The following is a 21,567-nucleotide window of genomic DNA, read 5'->3' as shown; positions in this document are numbered from 1 at the left end:
GCAAGGGAGGCTCATGAGAATTTAGAGGTGTGAGGTTCTCAGATTGTCTGAAACTATTCAAATATTCATAGTCCACATCTCAGGCTCTCCTTCACACAAGAGATGCGGTCAGGATGTAAAATCCACTTATGCTGTAATCTTGCAACCCACGCAATTACATTTGGAGTCTAATTTTTTACTATATCCACACTGTGACTTCACAAAGAGGTTCCTTTAGGGCCACCGTCAAAGTTCTCGGTTCTCTGATGGTGACTTGAGCTGAGAGTTTAAAGCCTGGAGCTTGTCGTCTCCTTTCTCTAAGTGCTGCAGCACAATCAGAAGCAGCTAGCCTCCCGAGTCCTTGTAGTCATCGTTACTATCACGATGGTCCATTGCAGCAGCCACTTGGTCTCCCAAAGCTTTGCCTTCAATAGGAATTCATCCTAAGCAAACTCTGGTGATAAGGTAAGTAATCATAATGCTGCTATGTGACACTGATTACCAGTATTTCCATTTTCCATTGGCAATAAGGCCATCACTCTCTTCAAGCTCAGAAAATCAGCAAACCATTCCCAAAATTTTATTTTGCAGAGTCTATTTCCTGGGACCTTTTCTGTCACCACGATTATGTAGTAAGAGTCCTATTCAGAAAACAGAAGCCATTCTAGATATTCCAGACAGAGATCATTTAATACAGGAAATTACAACGGTGTGGGAAGGCCTGGAGGAGCACAAATGAGGCTGGGGTCTAGAGAAACAAAGAGAAAGAAGGAAATGATACTCAGAGATCACAATTTGCAATGCCCCTTGAAGCTGGAGCCGTTGAGCCTGTACCTAGTGCCACACTGTTGGAGACATGGTCAGTCTTGGATCCGCTGAAGAGGTGCCACCTCCATCAGAGGTGGAACCACCAAAAAGATTCTGCATCTGCCAGAGCTGCTGTGGTCCATTCTGCTGCTACTCCAGCAATCACCAGAGCTAGCAGCAGGAAATTTCCCTCTTTCTTTGGTCTTCTGATCTCCCACTACTGACCCATTCAGCGTATCTTACAGGAAGCCAGCTGATGAGAGATGCTGGGTAATGTTGTCTGCAGACTCTCGGCCTCATCAGAATAGAGGAGAATATAAAAGGGCAGTTGTGGGGCTTAAAAACAATGAGTAAATAAGAGTACAGAAACCAAAACCAAAATCAGTTGCCTTATTTATGAGAGCCCTGCTTCCTTACAAGAGCAAAGAACAAACTTATTCAGCCATAGATGGGCAGGTTAAAGAAAAATGGCACCTTCTGCCTGTCAGCTGCTATAGTCTATCAATGAAACAGTTTCACTAATAGAAACCCACTGAATATTTATTGAGTATCTGCTGTGGTTCAAGCTCAGCTTGTGCTGTGATACTTGTATGATTTAAGTGAAAAGTATAAATCAGAGTAGATTAAAGTCAGATATACACTTTTATATTAACTACTGTAATTCTACTCCGTTTTCCCCATCCTCATCATTTTCACAAATAATTATATTTTACATAGAGATCAAAGGCATCTGAAATGAGCTTCCATCTGAACAGCCCCTTCTCTGAGCTATCTGTACACGTTTTCATTCTCTCTTCTGGTTGCAAAGAGGGTACCCTCTCCTCCCACCGCTCACTGATCCTTTCTAAGGGTAACCGTTTTAGTTGTGTTCTTAATCTCATCCCTTCTTGCTTCATTGGAAACTTCTTTCTTCAGCTATTTTTTGATTTTTTGGTCTTGATCCCACTTCCCCTTACTTCCACCTCCTTGCTTATTCTCTCTTTACAGTAAAACTCTTTGAAATGAGTTGTGTGTACTTTTTTCCCATGGTTTCTGTATCCCATTCTCCCTTAAATCCACTCTAACACACACACATATCCCACTAAGTCTGGTGGTCAACTCTTGGTCCTCGTCTTACTACAAAACTAACACAATTGATCATCCCTTCTTCCTTGAAGCACTTTCTTCAGTTACAGGATATGTGTTTCTTCCTTTCTTTCTGGCTTTCCTTCCAGGTACCTTTGCTTATTCCTCATCATCTCCCTGCCCTCTAAATGTTGGAATGCCAGGGACTCATTCTAGTCTAAGCAGCCAGTCTCCTTTGGTAATCACATCTAATCTCATGACTTTAAACACCATCTATATGCTGATGATTGCCCATCTTATATCCCTAGCCTAGATCTATTTCCTCAACTCTACTCATATATTCAGCTGCCTACTCTTTATCTCTTATTGGATGAATAGCAGGACGTGTTAATCTTAATATGTCCACAATTGAGCTCCAGACACCAGCTCTCACAACCTGCCCCTCTCCTCCTCTTCCCCATTTCAATACATGGCAGCTCCATTTTGCCAGTACTCAGGCCATAAACTTTAGGGCCATTCTTTTTCTTTTGTTTTGTTTTCTGCTTTTTCTCCCCAGATCCCCTCAGTACATAGTTGTATATTCTAGTTGTGGGTCCTTCTAGTTGTGACATGTGGGACGCCACCTCAACGTGGCCTGATGAGCGGTGCTATGTTCGTGCCCAGGATCTGAACCAGCAAAACCCCGAAGCAGAGTGTGCGAACTTAACCACTCAGCCATGGGGCTGACCCCAGGGCCATTCTTGATTGTTCTCTGTCTCTTCCCTGCCGTACATGTGTTCCCTAGTTGTTTGTGTGTGTGTGTGTGTGTGAACCATACGTTTGCTCCCAGTTGTTCTCTCTGTGTGTGTGTATGTGAATTTCCTTTTCCTTTTCCTCTATTGGAGTCCTTCCATTAAGCCCCTTAAACTCACTCTTAATCCTATCTTGAAATTGTATCCTCCTTTTCAGGACTGGAGTATATAGCACTAGGAATTCAGCTGCCAATTTTGGGTATTTCACTTTAGGGAATAATCTTGTGACCGCTGTTGGACATAGCCTGCTGCTGATGTCATTCTCCACAGCTCTCAGCCTTTCCCTTCAGAGGTCCTCTGTTGCTCCTTCCCCTTGTCAAAGGCAGCGCCCAAGTCTCTCCAGTCAGGAGAAGATAATTTTCTATTTTGCTTTCACTGTTAAACATCCTCCCACTCCCTATCAACTCTCAGTTAGAAACCTGTTTAAATAAATTGGTACACACGGACTACCGTTTGTGACTCTTAACAATACTGATGCTCACTTAGAACTTCTACAGATTGCCTGGAAAGCAAATTCTTATTGAAACTTGAGCTAAAAAAAAAAGTCTGTGTTTTCCCCCAACGAATTACTAAAACTTCTAAGAATAGAATTAAAGTGTTTAAATAGCAGTTTTATGTCTGGAAAAGAATTGGCAATGACTTGGACATCAATTAATCATTCCTCTATGAAACAGACTTTGTTTGCTTTCAGGGTTAGGAGTAGATTTTCAAAGAAAAGTTGCTCTAGTAATTAAGATGGAAGTTACCCCCAAAACTTCAGAGTCTTCAGAAGTCACTTATAAATTGGGATTCTCTGTTTACAAGTAAAGGGTAAGCCAACTCAAATTGGCTTAAGGAAAAGGGCATTCATTGGTTTGAGTAACTGAAAAGTCCAAGCTTAAGGCATGGCTGGTTCTGGGGCTGGAGTTGGCAAAAGGTGGCCTGTAGCTGTTTTTGTAAATAAAGCTTTATTGGAACACACCCATGCCCATTCCTTCTCATCTTGTCTGTGGCTGCTTTTGTGCTACAGTGGCAGAATTGAGTGATATAGTGGAATCGAGTAGTTGTGAGCGAGATCTATAGCCCACCACCATGTGTGAGTTTTACCCCACACCTAGCGATTCTCCAACACTGATTCAACTCAATTCTGACATTAGTTATCTGGAGATAGCATCTGACTCCATAGGTTAAGGGCTCAGTCCCGCAAGTCTGCTCCACTTCAGATGCCAGTCCAGGTTGGTAGCTGTGCTTCTGACTGACTGGCTATGATCAGAAGTTCCCACAACCCCCTCCTTGGGTTTGATTAGTTTGCTAGTGTGGTTCACAGAACTCGGGAAACCACTTTACTTACTAGATTATTGGTTTATTACAAAGGATATTAAAGGATATGAGTTAACAGCTAGATAAAGAGACACACAGGACGGCGGCTCCCACGCGGGAGGATCTGTCCCTGTGTAGCTTGGATGCATTCTGGTTCGCCAACCTGGAAGTTCTTCAAACCTGTCTTTTTGGGTTTTTACATAGGGTTCACTGCATAGGCATGATTGATTAAGTCATTGGCCATCGGTGATTTATTCAACCTCCAGCCTCTCTCCCCTCCCCAGAGGTCAAGACTTGGGACTGAAAATTCCAACGCTCTAATATAATCTCATCTAATTAGTCTGATCTAATAGAATGGTTGGTTTCCCTGGCAACCAGTCCACACCCCCCCCCCCCCAATCTTTAGAGGATTTCCAAAAGTCACCTCGTTAACATAAACACAGTTATGGTTGAAAGGGACTTCTTATGAATAACAAGACACCCATTTCACCTTTAAGGCTCTGAGCATTTCAGGAACTGAGGACAAAAGACCAAATATAACGAAAGAGGCTCCCATTGCTCTTATTGCTTAGGAAATTCCAAGGGTTTGGGGAGCTATGAGCCAGGAACCATGGATGAAGTCCAAAATATGTATTTATTATAAATCACAATTTCACACACTCACAAATGCTAAAATATTTCCTGTCTGGCCCTTTACAGAAAAAAAATGACCAACTTCTGGTGTGGGGAATAAAACAATGTCCATGGGATCTTCTGGCCTTTCTCTCTTTCTCTGCTCTGCCTTCCTCAGTGTTGGTCCTTTTACATGTAGGCTCTCTCCTCACAGTGGCAAAACAGCTACAGTTAGCCACAGGCTCCCATCCTCACACCTGTGCAAGAGTGGTCTTCTTGTCCAGTTGCTCCAATAAAAATGCTAAGATTCACTTTGATTGAACCTCCTTCACTTGCCTTGCTTGATGTGTCCATCCCAAAACCAGTAACTGGCCATGGGAATGCAGTGCTCTGATTTGTCAGGTCTAGGTCACAGGTCAGCCTCTGGAGTGATTACTTGAGTCAATATCTCCCAAATTATCACAACCCAAAGAGGTGAAGGGGTGATCCTCTTAAGAAAAGTTGGGGAGCTATTACCAGAGAAAGCCATTGAGTGAGTAGAAGGAGTATTACGAATAGAATAATGAATAAACAGAAGGGAAATTATGTAACAGGCTGGCAAACAAAAATGTCCACTGAAACAAAATGACAGCTTTTAAATAGCAACAGCTTCTGTTAATACAGAAATAAATATTTTTCCCTTTCACCTATTCATTTTAAGTCGAGATTTTGGGGGCCGGCCCCGTGGCCCAGCGGTTATGTTCGCACGTTCTGCTTCGGCGGCCGAGGGTTCTCCGGCTCGTATCCCAGGTGTGGACATGGCACCGTTTGGCACGCCATGCTGTGGTAGGTGTCCCACATATAAAGTAGAGGAAGATGGGCACAGATGTTAGCTCAGGGCCAGTCTTCCTCAGCAAAAAGAGGAGGATTGGCAGCAGATGTTAGCTCAGGGCTAATCTTCCTCAAAAAATAAGTAAATAAATAAATAAAGATTTTAGGTCAACTATTTGAAATTACTATTTTTATTGGTCAAAAACAGTTGAATGTTGGCAATTACATGCATTTTGTGTTAACTTCCTGGGGCTACTGCAACAAAGTACCATAAACTGGGTGACTTAGAAACAACTGAAATGTATTCGCTCAGTTCTGGAGACAGGAGGTCAGAAGTCAAGCTGTGGGCAGGGCCTTGCTCCCTCTGAAGGCTCTAGAGGAGAAGCCTTCCTTCCCTCCTCCAGCTTCTGGTGGCTCCAGGTGTTCCTTGGTTTAGAGCTGAATCATGCCAATCTCTATCTCTCTCTTCACAAAGCTCTCTTTCCTGTGGGTATTTGTGTGTCCTCTCCTCTTTTTATAAGAATACCAGTCATTGGATTTTAGGGCTCCCCCTAATCCAGCATCTCATCTCAAGCAGTTATAGCTGGAACGATGCTATTTCCAAATAAGGTTACATTATGAGGTTCCAGGTAGACGTGGATTTTGAGGGGATACACAGTTCAACCTAGAATTACTGGAGAATTGAAAAACCAGAAAATTTACCTTTTTAGTCTATGAATAAGTAGAAAAATAAAGGTAAGGACTGGGTTAGAGTATTTCAGGAATGCAGAGATCATTCAACATCCAAAAAATCTATTAATGTAGTAGAGCATTTTAACAAATTATTATGGATTGAATTGTGTTCCCCTCAAAAAGATATGTTGAAGTCCTAACCTTCAGTACCTTATTTGGAAATAGGGTTGTTGCAGATGTAATTCGTTAAGATGAGGTCATCCTAGAGTAGTAGGGTGGGTTCTTAATCCAAGATGGCTAGTGCCCTTGTAAGAAAACATTATATGAGGAGAGAATTCTTTGTGAAGACACAGAAACACACAGGAAGAAGATGACCATGCAAAGATGGAGGCAGAGATTGGGGATATGCTGCCACAAGCCAAGGAATGCCTGGGGCCACCAGAAGGTAGGCAGAAGCAAATACGCATCGCTCCCTTACGGGTTTCAGAGGGAACGTGGCCCTGTTCATCTTAATTTCGGATATCTAGCCTCCAGAATGTGAGACAATAAATTTCTATTGTTTAAGTCACTCAGTTTGTGGTCCTTTGTTACAGCAGCCCTAGGAAACTAATACACAGATTAAGAGGAAAAAACATACGAATACGGAGTAAACATTTAATAAAATTTAGCACTCATTTATAATAAAAAATTTAGCAAATTGGAATTAAAAAGTACCTGTCAAACTTCTACACTAAACATCATTCTTAATGTGAAATTTTAGCAGCATTTCCATTCAGTCGATGATGCCTGCTATCGTGGTTTCTATTCCACACTTTATGGGAGATCCTTGCCCATGTGTTAGGACAAACACAAGCAATAAGATGAAAAATGGAAACAGATGAAATAAAACTGTCCTTATTGGCAGGCATATAATTATCTATAGAGACTATTCCAGAAAGTCTTGGATAAATTATTAGAGCTAATAAGAAACTTTAGGAAGGTTGCCAGATACAAAATTAATATACAGCTATCAGGGGCCGACCCCATGAATGAGTGGTTAAGTGCGCACCCTCTACTTCGGCAGCCTGGGGTCTGCTGGTTCAGATCCTGAGTGTGGACCTACATGCCTATCATCCAGCCATGCTGTGGCAGTGTCCCACATAGAAGAACTCGAATGACTTACAACTCTGGACTGGGGCTACAGGGAAGAAGGAAAAAGAAAGAGGAAGATTGGCAACAGATGTTAGCTCAGGGCCATTGTTCCTCACCAAAAAGCATAAAAAAATTTTTTTAGAGGCAAAAAAAAACCCAAACCCAGATATCAATAGCAAGCCTAGAAACCGGTAATAATGCAGTAGAAAAAAGTACCCATTAACTATAGCAATAAAACCTATAAGCAGTAGAAATAAATCTACCAAAAACATGCAAGATCTTGATAGAGAAAATATGGAAACACTACTAAAGAATATGAAAGTAGATGTGAATAACTTGAGAATTATACCATGTTCATGGATGGTAAGACTCAACATTACAAAGATGTGAGCTCTCCCTAAATTAGTCTATAAATTCAATTCAATTCCAGAAAAAAATCCCTATAGAGTATCTTTTTATTTTTTTAGGGAAACTTGATAAGCTTATCCTAATATTTATATGGAAGAACAAAGGACCAATCAGAATTTTTAAAAAATGTTATTTGAAGAAGAACTAGGTAGGGGGATTTGGTTTTTTGTTTGTTTGTTTGTTTGTTTGTTTTTTTGAGGAAGATTAGCCCTGAGCTAACTACTGCCAGTCCTCCTCTTTTTGCTGAGGAAGACTGGCCCTGAGCTCACATCTGTGCCCATCTTCCTCTACTTTATATGTGGGATGCCTACCACAGCACGGCCTGCCAAGTGGTGCCATGTCTGCACCCGGGATCCAAACCTTCGAACCCGGGCCGCTGAGAAGCGGAACATGTGAACTTAACCACTGCGCCACCGGGCCAGCCCCCAAGGGGATTTGTTTTAAAGTTTTGGTAATTAATACTGTGAAGTATTGGTGCAGAGATAGGTAAATAGACCAACGAACTGAACAGACAGCTCAGAAATAGATCCATGAATTTGTGGAAACTAGATGTATAACAGAGGTAGCAGTTACAAATTAGTGGGGAAAGGATACACTGTTCCATAAATAGTGCCAGAAAAATTGGTTATCTATGTGAAAAAAATTAAATACCATAAGCAAAATAAATAGTAGATTAAATCTTCAAAAGTGAAAAATAGAACTTTAAAAAATATCTTTGTGGGGCCGGCCTGGTGGCACAGCAGGTAAGTGCACACGTTCACCTCTGGTGGCCTGGGGTTCGCCGGTTTAGAGCCCGGGTGCGGACATGGCACCACTTGGCAAGCTATGCTGTGGCAGGCGTCCCATATATACAGTAGAGGAAGATGGGCATGAATGTTAGCTCAGGGCCAGTCTTCCTCAGCAAAAAGAGGAGGATTGGCAGCAGTTAGCTCAGGGCTAATCTTCCAAAAAAACAAAACAAAAAAAAAAAACTTTGTGTCCTGAAGATAGGGGATTTCTTAAACAAGATACAGAAAACATATGCTATCAACAGATTGATAAATTTGACTATATTAAAACCAATCTTCTTTTTAATGAAAACTACCTTAAATAAACTTAAAAAGACAGAGTGGGAGAGGATATTTGGAAGGCGTATAGTGATAAAGGATTAGTATATAGGATATATAAAGGATACCTGTAAGTCAATAAGAAAAAGAAAACCCAATTAAAAAAATAAGATATTGTGTAGATAGCATTATTGGCCCCAGTTCATCACCCCTGCTTATATTCACACCCTCTCTTGCGTGACTTTTCAGTTCTTCCTGCTAACAGAGCAGAGGATCTTTCTTCTTCCCTTGACCTTGGATTTGCCCTGTGATTCGCTGTAGTCTAGGAGACTATGTAGATACGGCAGTGTGCCAGTTGCAGCCTAAGCCTTAAGAGGCCGCATGTGTTTCCACTTGGTCTTTTGTACTTCTGCCATTGTCGTGAGAAGAAATTGTCCAGGCTAGCCCCACTGGTCCCAGGAGGAAGATGTGAGGCTGTAATAACACAACCACCCTAGACGAGCTGTCCCATCAACGTCCAGCCTAAATCAGCTGACTCCTAGAGATGCGAGTGAGCCCAGGCTAGATTAGCAGAGCTGCCCTCATAAGTCCAGCCTAAATCAGCCAACCCACAGGCATGTGAGCTAACTAAATATTTGTTATTGTAGAACATTGTTTTTGTGGTTAGTGTTATGCAGTGTTAGTTAAGAACAATGTAATGAGCAAGCAATTCACTGAATCATGATCAACAAACATTAAAAGTTGTTCAGTCCGTGCAAATAAAAGCAGTGATATACCGCTTACACATCCTTAAGACTGGCAAAATTAACAAGTCTGCTAACACTAAGTGTTGGTAAAAATGAAAAAGTGAAAATTAATATATACTATTAGTGAGTGTGAGGGCACATTTAAAAATCAGGTGACATGGTTCTGACGATTGAGTTGCAAGTGTAAGTCCCCTGGATGAGGCATTCAGGCAAGCTTTTTTTTTTTTTTTGGCCTGATAAAAAAGAAGACAGACTGGGCTGACAATTGCCTTTTGTCTTTTTGTCTTTTTCCCGCCAGGATTGTGAACATGAGGCTGGAGATGGGCAGCCATTTTGCAACATGAGGCATTTTAATTTCATTAATTATATTTTTCATGTATTAAATACATTCAGTTCCTCTTCACACCTGCCTCTTCTTTTTTTCCTGGTTTCTTTTCTTGTAGATAATAATAATAAAGCAAAGTAAAAGGAGAATGGCTAATGTTTGTGGAGTGTTTACTACATGCCCAACTCTGTTTTGAGTTCATTCAGTCCTCACAATAATCATATGAAATAAGTGCTGTTTTTTGTTTCATTTTACAGATGAGGAAACAGGGATACAGAGGGTAAATAAATTGCCCAGGTTCACACAGCTAGTAAGTGGGGGAGCTAGACTTGCAAATCAGGCTACTTTTGTCTCGTGTCTATGTTCATAACTGTGTGCTAGTCTATATCAACTTTTATCTCTTTGACCATTTTAAACATACTTATGTAATAGTCTATCAGATTTTCGTTCTGTTTTCTGAAATTCTTGGGGTTCTAATTCTCCTGTTATGCCTGCTAATTGTTCTTCCTAAAGAATGGTTTCCTTGTATGTTTTAACATTTTTGATTTATTCATGCAACAACGTTGGCTGAGCATCTACTGTGTGCTCAAGTGCTGTTCAAGGAACTGGAGACATATAACTAAACAAAACCTTTGTTTTGCCAAGAGGCAAAATCTTTACTCTCTTGGACCTTAAATCCTAGTAGGAGAAAACAGGCAATTAACAAATCAATAAGGGGATAGAGAGTGGGAGGGTGCTTATACAGGATGGTAAAGGCAAGGCTCTCTGATAAGATGACATTTGAGCAGAGACCTAAAAGATGTGAGAATGTGAGCCACATGTATATCTGGGGGAAGAATTTCCAAGCAGTGTGAAGGGTGAGTACAAAGGCTGCGTGGCAGGAACACGCCTTGAATGTTCAGGAATGAGCAGAGGGCCTTTAGCTGGAATGCAGTGCATCAGGGTGGAGCAGAGGCTGTGAGGACAGAGAGGTACCGGGAGGGGGGAGATGCAGGACATGTAGGGCCATCTAGGTCATGAGAAGAGCTTCAGAGTTAGGTGGGGAACCAAGGGAGGGCGTTGCATAGAGGAGTAACGTCATTTCACTTGTTTTAGAAGGGTCGCTCTAGACTGAAGTTGCGGGGAGACTAATTAGGAGGCTATTGACGATAGGTGACGGTGACCTGGGTCAAGATGGTAACAGCAGTAAGGGACAGAAGTGGCAGAATTTTGTATTTGTTTTGAAGGTAAAGCTCACAACACGGAGTCAAAGATGACTCAGTGTTTTTGGTGTCAACAACTGGAATGGAGTTACCATTTCCTGAGATGGCTAAGAGATAAGAAAGGCAGGTTTCAGGTGAGGGTGAATGGAGTATGGTTTTGGATATGTTGAGCTTTAGGATGCTTCTTAAACGCCTAAGTGGAGAAGCAGGTAAATAGACACATGAGTCTGAGGTTCAGGGAGAGGTTGGGGGTAGACATGTAAATTTGTGAGTCATAAGCTCAAAGATGGTATTTAAAACGGTGAGACTGGATGGGCTCCTCTAGGGAGTGATATCAGTAGAGAGGAGGAGGTCTGAGGCCTGAGGCCTGGGGCGTTGCAGCTGCAGAGGAGGAAAAATTTTCTTTCACTCTCTTCCTGGCTGGGTCTGAAAATTAAACTAACAAAGACAGATTAGCAGGAGAAATGCAAACAGATTTACTTAATATAAGTTTTATGTGACATGGAAGCCTTCATAAGGAAATGAAGCCCTGAAGAAACAGGTAGACCCGAGTATTTTTATGCTAGGTTTGAGGAAGAGTCGACAGTCGTGGAGGAATGTGGTAGGTTAAGGAGTATGAGGTAAGTTTAGTAAACTGGGGGAAACTCATCTGTGTTTGTTCAGATTCTTCTCAGCATCCCTTTGTCTCTGAGATAAGGATGCTCCTTCCTCTGGGTATAAGGAGGGCACCTCTCACAGGAGAGATTGTGACCTGTTGCAGGGGAGAAGGGTGGAGGGTGTCAGAGTGACCTTCCTGCTTCTGTTTTCTCAAACTCCTTCAATTCAAAATATTCAGTATGCCAAAGTGCCACATTTTGGGGTAGCATGTCCTGAATCCCACAGCACTTAGAGATTAGGAAAATGAAGAACCAGCAAAGGAGACTGAGAAGGAGTGGCCAGTAGGAGAAGAACGGTGAAGAAGTGGTGTCCTGGCAGTCAAGTGAAGAAGATGTTTAAGGATGAAGAGAGTGATCCACTGTGTCAGTAAAATGAGGACAAAGAAATGGCCAATGGATCTGACAACATGCAAATTACTAATGATCTTAGAAAACTGGTTTTGATGCCTGGGGATGCAAACCAGATTGGCATGGGTTCAAGAGAGAATGGGAGAAGAAGTGAAGAGGGCAAATGAAAACCACAAAACAAAAAACTCTTGCAACGAATGTTGTGTGAAGGGAGCAGAGAAATGGAGTAGTAGCCAGAGGGAGATGTGAAATCAAGGCAAAGTTTTTATTTGCTTGTTTGTTTTTAAGATAGGAGATGTTAGACATCATGGTGGTGCGATGGTGGAAACGATCCACTTTGTATAAAGAGGGGAATGATTTTGAGTTCAGCTTAAGCAGAGTGTATTTCCTACCTGGCTTGGGTTCTGAGTGTCCCTCCTGATAGCTTTGGATTTGCTCCTGCAAGGTGCCCCAGGGACACCCCCAGCCCAGGACTAATTCTCATGTTACTTTTCAGCTTGAGGTTTCCCACATCAAGCAGGTAAATACATTGGCACTCCAGAACCTCACAGAGTACAATCTGGGGTTTGAATATCTCATCTAGGGACTTTTTTTTTCCACCGAAGACCCTGCAAAGACAAACTTTCTTTACCCTTTCCCTGGACTTACAGGCAAAGGGTACTAGTCCCTTTTCATTAAGGTTGTGGTCCTTGGAGCGTTCCAGCTTGTGTTACTGATATAAACCCAAGCCCATGTTGCTCCTCCAGCTCTGTTTCTTCTCCACTTCTGGCACCTAGAGATTTCTTTTCTTTTTTTTTTTCTTTTTTTTCTTTTTTCCCCCAAATCCCCCCAGTACATAGTTGTATATTTTAGTTGTGAGTCCTTCTAGTTGTGGCATGTGGGATGCCGCCTCAGCGTGGCCTGATGAGCGGTGCCATGTCCACGCCCAGGATCCAAACCAGTGAAACCCTGGGCCGCCGAAGTGGAGCGTACAAACTTAACCACTTGGCCACAGGGCCAGCCCCACCTAGAGATTTCTTATTCCTTCTTGCGAGCCCAGCCATACATTTAAAAAATTTTGCTTATATTTTAGCAAGCATCTCTAGAGATTTGTGGCAGGAAAGTTTCAGCACTTTCTAGACCACCATTTTGCTGGGACCGAAATCTTTCCCTTCACTCTTCATTCGTTTAATTCCTGGTCATCTTTGAGGTCTCAAGTCAAATGTTACTTCTCAGAGGTATTCCTTAACCCTCTCCATCCCAATCGAAACTAGTTTACCCTTGTATACTGCTCATAGGCCCTCTTTCTGTCTTAGCACTTCACTTGACATTTATAACTTCATCTGGCTATTTGTTTAATCCCGATACCCCCTCTAGATTGAAAACTACACAAAGGGAAGAATCAAGCCTGTTTAGTTCAGCATACAGCCACAGGCTCGATTGATAGAAGATGCTCAATAAAGTGTACTGACTGAACAAATAATTATCTAACAATCTAATAACCACTGGGGTAGTCTTAATGATATCTTGAAATCTATTGTCTTCGTGTCTTGGAGACTATATTCTCTGAGAAGAAAGTGGTTTTAATGGAGAAAAGATAGAGGTTTCTGATGATTACTTTAGTTGACTCGTCTTAGAAGAACACTGTTGCTCCGTTTGGGTAACCACGTGTGTCTTCCTCTGCAGAATGGAGATCTCCTCTCATCAGTCGCACCTCCTGCAACAGCTGAATGAGCAGCGCAGGCAGGACGTGTTCTGTGATTGCAGCATCCTCGTTGAAGGGAAGGTCTTCAAAGCGCACCGGAATGTATTGTTTGCCAGTAGTGGCTACTTTAAAATGCTTCTTTCTCAGAATTCAAAGGAGACGAGTCAGCCAACCACAGCTACGTTTCAGGCTTTCTCCCCTGACACTTTTACGGTGATCCTGGACTTCGTCTATTCCGGCAAACTCTCTCTTACTGGTCAGAATGTCATAGAAGTGATGTCAGCTGCTAGCTTCCTTCAGATGACCGATGTCATTAGTGTATGTAAGACCTTTATTAAATCTTCATTAGACATTAGCGAGAAAGAAAAAGATCGCTATTTCAGTCTCTCCGATAAAGATGCCAATTCTAATGGTATAGAACGTTCCTCTTTTTATAGCGGTGGCTGGCAAGAGGAAAGCAGTTCTCCGCACTCTCACCTAAGCCCAGATCGAGGAACAGGTATAATAAGTGGAAAATCTTGGAGTAAGTATAATTACCATCCAGCCTCCCAAAGGAATACTCAGCAGCCGTTGGCCAAGCATGAGCAAAGGAAAGATGCCATTAAAAAGTCCAAACATTTGAGGTTGTCCCAGCCTTCTGAAGTTGCTCATTATAAGTCAAGCAAACGAGAAGCACGGACATCTGATTCTTCCAGCCACATTTCCCAAGCTGAAGAACCAGCACAAATTGATGCTGAAATGGACTCTACTCCTGTTGGCTATCAGTATGGTCAAGGATCTGATGTCACATCCAGAAATTTTCCAGGTACCCAAAAAGAGAATCACTCCCTCAGTCAGGTTCCAAGACTCTTAGATAAATCAACTTATCTCAACATGGCCTTACTTTTAGGTGTTATGGGCAGTTGAACCAAGTGATTTTTTTTTAATTTAATTTTTAAAAAAATTTATTTCAAAAAATGTAAATTTAAAATTTTTATATTAAAAATAATATTGAATAAATTTAGTAACAGTCAAAACACTAGAGTTCTGAGATTCAAAACCCATGATTTTCTAAACCTGTGTCTGTGGGTGATTAGATTACGGTTAAATGTTTAAAGCTCTTTTCTAAATGGTTCAATTCCTAAGACACATATTTTCACTTTAAGTATTTTTTTTCTGAGTATTCCCTGGGGAAGGAGTATTTTTATATGGAAAAATTAAATAGAGCAACCATGCATATTTGCAAAGGTTCCCAGACACAAGATCTAACAGAAATTAGACTACATCTGGGGGCCGGCCCAGTGGCATAGTGGTTAAGTGTGCACATTCTGCTTTGCTGGCCCGAGGTTTGCTGTTTTGGATCCCAGGTGTGGACAATGGCACCACTTGGCAAGCCATGCTGTGGTAGGCATCCCACATATAAAGTAGAGGACGATGGGCACAGATGTTAGCTCAGGGCCAGTCTTCCTCAGCAGAAAGAGGAGGATTGGCAGCAGATGTTAGCTCAGGGCTAATCTTCCTCAAAAGAAAAAAAAAGACTACATCTGATTACATTAAGATATAAATACATAATTTAAAAAAACAACACATAACCCATAACACTGATGCTGTAATTCTATGTGCAGCAACAACGTGAGACATCTCATTTTTATGATAGTGGCAAAATGCAGAGAGATTATGTAGGTTGACACTTTCAAAGTCATCCTCTCCTCACCCCCATAAGACTGAAGTAGAAAATAGGGATAAGAACTGCATGTCACCCGATTTCTCCCCCAACTAATCAGTTGGCAAATTTGCTTAATAGTTTACATGTGAATTTAAAGGAAAATTATGATAAAATGAAACTCCTGCAGATTATAAGATTTAGATTGGATATTTTAAAATTTTTACTTTAGAAAAATTTCAAACATATAGAAAAGTAAAGAGAATAGTATAATTTACCTCCACGTACCCATTACTGAGTCCCAACGACTTTCAACTCATGGCCAATCTTATTTCATCTGTACCTCTACTCCTAACCCCTCCCTGTATTTAATTTAATTAATTAATTAATTTTTTTGAGGAAGATTAGCCCTGAGCTAACTGCTGCCAATCCTCCTCTTTTTGCTGAGGAAGACTGGCCCTGAGCTAACATCCATACCCATCTTCCTCTACTGTATATGTGGGACGCCTGCCACAGCATGGTGTGCCAAGTGGTGCCATGTCTGCACCCGGGACCGAAACTGGCGAAGCCGGGCCGCTGAAGTGGAACATTCGCACTTAACCACTGCGCCGTGGGGCTGGCCCCTCCCTTTATTATTTTTAAGCAAATCTCAGACATCAGAAGTTTTCATCTGTAAGTATTTCAGAAGGTATCCTTAAAATATGATCTTTAAAAAAATCCACTACAATACCATTATCATACCTAAACAAAATTAACAATTCCTTAACAGCCACTAAATAGCTAGTCAGTAGTCATGTTTCCCTGGTTGTCATATAAATTTTTAAAAATAATTTCGTTTAGCTAATGTATTTTAAAACAATAGGCACCCTGATTATCTTTACTAATCACATTTTCCTGTAGGTTACTAACTTGAAAATATGTGAAATTGTGCCATATTATAGAGCTTACTGAAGGTCCTGCTCCAACCATTGATGAAGGCAATGAAAGTGCATAAATGGGAAATCTTTGTTGCATTTTAAAACAGCAAAAAAGTGGTCTTTATTTGGGCTGTGCACTTTTATAATTCTAGGTTATTTAAATGTAACTTCAATAATGACCAGCTGAATGTAACAGCTGATAAATTGATGAAGTTTTCCTCCAGTCACAACGAATATTTTGAAAACATATGAGTTTTAAGACAAAAATTAAAGATCCTTGAAATTTTTTCACGTTTAAAAGAAAAATATTACAAGTATATGAATAGTACCAGGGGATAAAAATATGTAAATAAAACAAGTTACTTAAAAGCTTAAATATTAAATACTTTTACTTTTTAAATCTGTCTACAGTTTTAAAATCCAGTATTACCTTTTTGCATTTAAAATCTAAATGTTTAATGCTTAAATGCTAAGGAAGTGGAATCAGTAGAGAGGGATTAGTTTATGATAAATATAATTTATAATCACTAATATAAATGTGAATGTTCATAACACAGCCAAAAACTGGAAATGTCCAGAACCAGGTGAATAGATAAATTGTGGTTTATCCATACAAAGGAATATTACTTGGCAATAAAAAAAGAATGAACTACTGATACACAACAACATGGATAATTCTCAAAGTAATTATGCTGAGTAAAAGAAGCCAAATTTTTAGAAAGGAGTATATATTGTATGATTCTCCTTATATAAAATTCTAGAAAATGAAAACTAAACTATAGTGACAAATCAGTGGTTGCCTTGGGACGGGGGTCACAAGGAGAGATTGGAGGGTAGGATTACAGGAGGAGGAAAAGGAAATTTTGGAGGGTGATGGATATGTTTATTACCTTGATTACAGTGATGGATTCACAGATGTATATATAATGTCAAAACTCATCAAACTGTACACTTTAAAGGTGTTCAGTTGACTGCATGTAAATTACACCTCAATAAAGCTTTGGAAAACAGAAAAAAAAAATCTAAATGTTTAAATTAATTTTAAAAACATTAAAAAATGTTTAAATCTAAAATTTTAAATGTGACTCTGACATTATATAAAATGATGAGTGTGACAGTCTCAAATTTACCCAGACTTTGTAAATATATCAAACATGGAAGTTATTGTTCTGTACTTACAATTACATTGATAATCTAGTCTTAATAACATTTCTTTCTTCTTATTTTCTCCTACATTTCCTAGATTCGATTCACCAACTCCTTTTGGATGCTTTATGTTATTAGAATTGTTATTATTGGGGGCAGGCCTAGTGGTGCAGCGGTTAAGTGCGCACGTTCCGATTCTCGGCGGCCGGGGTTCACTGGTTTGGATCCCGGGTGCGGACATGGCACCACTTGGCACGCCATGCTGTGGCAGGCGTCCCACATATAAAGTAGAGGAAGATGGGCACGGATGTTAGCTCAGGGCCGGTCTTCCTCAGCAAAAAGAGGAGGCTTGGCAGCAGTTAGCTCAGGGCTAATCTTCCTCAAAAAGAAAAAAAAAGAATTGTTATTATGAACTTTCCAGTGATTTAATCAAACTGTCCCCTGACAGATGATCTGCCCAGGATGCGATTCAAGTGCCCATACTGTACGCACGTGGTGAAGCGGAAAGCAGACCTAAAGCGCCACCTTCGTTGTCACACAGGAGAAAGGCCGTATCCGTGTCAAGCTTGTGGGAAAAGATTTAGCAGGCTAGACCATCTAAGTAGCCATTTCCGAACAGTATGTATATGACTTTTCATCTTTTATTCCTTAACAAATATGTGCATTTATCTGCTTTAGGATAATCTAATTTACTCAGGAAAATCTTTTCACACAACTCTACCATATTAAAAAATTTTCCAACTTAATGTTTTTACCTTGCACACAATGCATAATTTAATATACATATATTGATTTTTATTCTCCTTTGAGACCTTGAAGGAAGAGAGATTCTTTTGAATATCCACTTTAATACACTTAAAATCTAGTATGTTTTTATATACTGGCCTTTTCAGAGCCAAAGACGATGTAAACTGTGAAAATGTTTTAACTGTCTAGGTCAGAATCACCACTTCAGAGACTCAGCAACTACTAGTGATTCTTGAGTCCTTATCTGGTGGGTTTTCAGTCTAGTTTCTGCTGTCCCACCTCTCTCCACCACGCCCCCTTTCTAGTCTCTCATTTCTCTATAATCTCCCAAAGAAAGGGAGCAAGGTGAGCAAGAGAGCCGATCTAATTTGGTTGAAAAAACAAACCCGAGGCCAGCTGGGTGGCATAGGTGTTAAGTTCGTGTGCTCTGCTTCGGCGGCCTGGGGTTTGCAGGTTCAGATCCTGGGTGCAAACCTACATACCGCTCACCAAGCCATGTTGTGGCAGGCGTCCCATATACAAAATAGAGGAAGACTGGCACAGGTGTTAGCTCAGCAACAATCTTCCTCAAGCAAAAAGAGGAAGACTGGCAACAGATATTGGCTCAGGGTCAATCTTTCTCACCAAAAAACCCCCCCAAAAAACCCCATATATATATATATATATATATATATATATATATATATATATGCACATGGTAAAGTATTAAGAATGGTAATATCTGGGGGCCGGCGTGGTGGTGCAGTGGTTAAAGTTCGCACATTCCACTTCTCAGTGGGCCCGGGGTTCACCAGTTCGGATCCCAGGTGTGGACATGGTACCGCTTGGCAAAAGCCATGCTGTGGTTGGTGTCCCACATACAAAGTAGAGGAAGATGGGCACGGATGTTAGCTCAGGGCCAGTCTTCCTCAGCAAAAACAGGAGGATTGGTAGTAGTTAGCTCAGGGCTCATCTTCCTAAAAAAAAAAAAGAATGATAATATCTGGGTGGTAAAAATATGGTATTTTTTCCTAACTTTTACTTTTTATAATACATTTTCGTTGCTTTTGTAATAATAAAAGGTTGTTTTTAATTTTTAAAAAATCTAGCTTCGTGAGATTAATGAAGGCAGAGATTTTGTCTGTTTGGCTCCCTGCTGTATACGTAGCACTTAGAAAAGGGGCTGCACAGAGGTGCTCAAAACATATTTGTTGAATAACTAACTATAAAGCAACTCATGAAGAAATCAGCTTAAGTGACCCGTTGTCCTTTAATTAAAATGACCCATATAAATGGAAGAGAAGGATGAGTAACAGAACATAGATTTTGGAAAAAATTCTTGCTGCAAGATGAACAGCAGAATAATTCCAGTGTCACTACCTTATTAAACCATCAGAGCACTGAACAGCAAATTCCCTGAGCCTTTTCTGACTGCTGACAGTCCAGTCTCTGACCGGGAGTGTCATACCGTACAGGCTATTTTACTTTATTTATTTATTTATTTTTTGCTCAGGAAGATTCGCCCCAAGTGACCATCCCTTGTCAATCTTCCTCTTTTTGCTTAAGGAAGATTTGCCCTGAGCTAACATCTTGCCAGTCTTCCTCTGTTTTGTATGTGGGTCACTGCCACAGCATGGCTGCCAGTGAGTGGTGTAGGTCCGCGCCTGGGGGCTAAACCCGGACGGCTGGAGTGGAGTGTGCCAAACCTCACCACTAGGCCACAGGGCCAGCTCTGTACGTGCTGTTTTATAACCTGTTTGCTTTAGTGACCAATCTCTACTTTCCCATCTCGGTAAAATTTTATATACCACCCAGTTCAATTTTCAAATTTTCCCATAATCCCCCAAATGCCTTTTTTAGCTGGTTTGTCCAATGCGGAACCATGTATTCCATCTCATTGTTAGGTCCCTTAAATGCTTTTTAAACTACCATAGTTCCCCCCCCCCCGCCCTTTTTATTTTCATAACACTGACTTACTGAAGATGTCGAGCCAATTGTTTTACAAAATATCCTACCTCTGGATTTCTCTGCTTGCCTCCACATGGTGCCATTTAGTTTGTTCCTCTGTCTCCCCTGCATTTTCTATAAACTAGAGGTTTTATCCAAAGGCCTAATGGATTCAAGTTAAATACTTTCGGCTACAACACATTAAGGGTGAAATTGTGTATTTCATTTTGTGTCACATTAGGAGACACACAATATCTGGTGGACCCATTATTCATATTGTTCATATTGATCACTGGATTAGGGTAATACCATGATCTCACCATTGTACAGTTAAAGGTGCTGCCTTGTGATTAGAAAGGAATCTGTGTGGAGCTATTTTGGTATTAAATGACTATCCATTTCCCCATCGACCATCCCTTTAATGGTATTAAGACCTGGGGGCCGGCCTGGTGGTGCAGTGGTTAAGTGCACACATTCTGCTTCGGCAGCCCGGGGTTCGCCAGTTCCAATCCCACGTGTGGACATGGTACTGATCAGCAAGCCATGCTGTGTGGTAGGCATCCCACGTATAAAGTAGAGGAGGATGGGCACGGATGTTAGCTCAGGGCTAATCTTCCTCAAAAAAAAAAAACAATGACATTAACACCAATTGATAATCTCTGTCCTGATTATTAATTTTACGTGGAGTTGTGGGATGATTTGCTAATTTTATCCTTCCTTCTTCATTATCAGCTGGAATTCTATAAAGTAAAGCTTTCCCTCATCACTTTGGGCTATTTGGTTACTCTGAAATAGGGTTCCTACAGGAGAAGCAGGATAAATGTTTAATTCTTTCCCTTTAACTACCAATTTTCAAAGAACAGAGTTGATTTGCTAGTAGCCTCAAATGATATATGAGTTTTTCCTGGCTTTGTTTTTTAAGTAGCATACGGTCTCATGAATTTTCATTGGTTCATTGTGTTTGGATCCATAACAGTTATTCTTTTGGATACTCAAATTTTCAGTTTTGTCCAGTGGGAATACCTTGAAGCTGGCTCTTGTGTCCTTCTGTCACAACTTCATTAAATTTTCAAAGTGTCCCTGTTCTCTGGCTCCAAAAGAGCCCTAGGCTCACCTTGTACTTTCTCTGCCACAAAACTGGAGTCAGCCATCTCAAAGGAGTTGTGGATCCTTTTAGTGGAGAATAAAATTAGAAACCAAAATTTGGACAGCTAGCGTGCTCATTGTCATTAGGGTGTCATTCTTTTTACACTGTTTCAGTGGACAGAGCCAGAAGATCTATATTTTTTAAACAATGAGTTCTGATGATATTTTCAATTTTAACATTATAGTGTTTATCTTAATTTTTTTTTACAGATTTTATTTTTCCTTTTTCTCAAAGCCCCCCAGTACATAGTTGTATATATATTTTTAGTTGTGGGTTCTTCTAGTTGTGGTACGTGGGATGCTGCCTCAGCACGGCCTGATGAGCGGTGTCATGTCCTCGCCCAGGATTCGAACAGGGGAAACCCTAGGCCACCGAAGCAGAGCTCGTGAACTTAACCGCTCGGCCACAGGGTTGGCCCTTAATTTCTTTGACTTCATAATTGTATTGGAGTTGGGAGGGTG

At 40.8% G+C, this 21,567-nt stretch overlaps 2 protein-coding genes across 9 annotated transcripts in view; one reads left to right on the top strand and one right to left on the bottom strand.

Annotated features, from left to right (window-relative positions):
* Window positions 1–21,567, bottom strand: part of ZBTB8OS (zinc finger and BTB domain containing 8 opposite strand) — a 77,817-nt gene that overhangs the window by 25,966 nt on the left and 30,284 nt on the right. The window lies entirely within an intron of this gene.
* The window catches only part of ZBTB8A (zinc finger and BTB domain containing 8A), a 62,061-nt gene that overhangs the window by 34,999 nt on the left and 5,495 nt on the right, over window positions 1–21,567 (top strand). For all 6 annotated transcript variants that reach the window (XM_070260483.1, XM_023634279.2, XM_023634285.2 and 3 more), the window contains 2 exons: window positions 13,563–14,386; window positions 17,735–17,904. In XM_070260483.1, the coding sequence (XP_070116584.1) occupies window positions 13,564–14,386; window positions 17,735–17,904 (993 nt within the window). In that variant the 5' untranslated portion in view covers window position 13,563. The remainder of the gene's footprint in view (window positions 1–13,562; window positions 14,387–17,734; window positions 17,905–21,567) is intronic.

The sequence above is a fragment of the Equus caballus genome, chromosome 2 (genome assembly GCF_041296265.1).
Source record: "Equus caballus isolate H_3958 breed thoroughbred chromosome 2, TB-T2T, whole genome shotgun sequence".
Lineage (NCBI taxonomy): Eukaryota > Metazoa > Chordata > Mammalia > Perissodactyla > Equidae > Equus > Equus caballus.
Note: the sequence above shows the minus strand (reverse complement) of the source record. Positions and strands in the feature narration are given on the sequence as shown.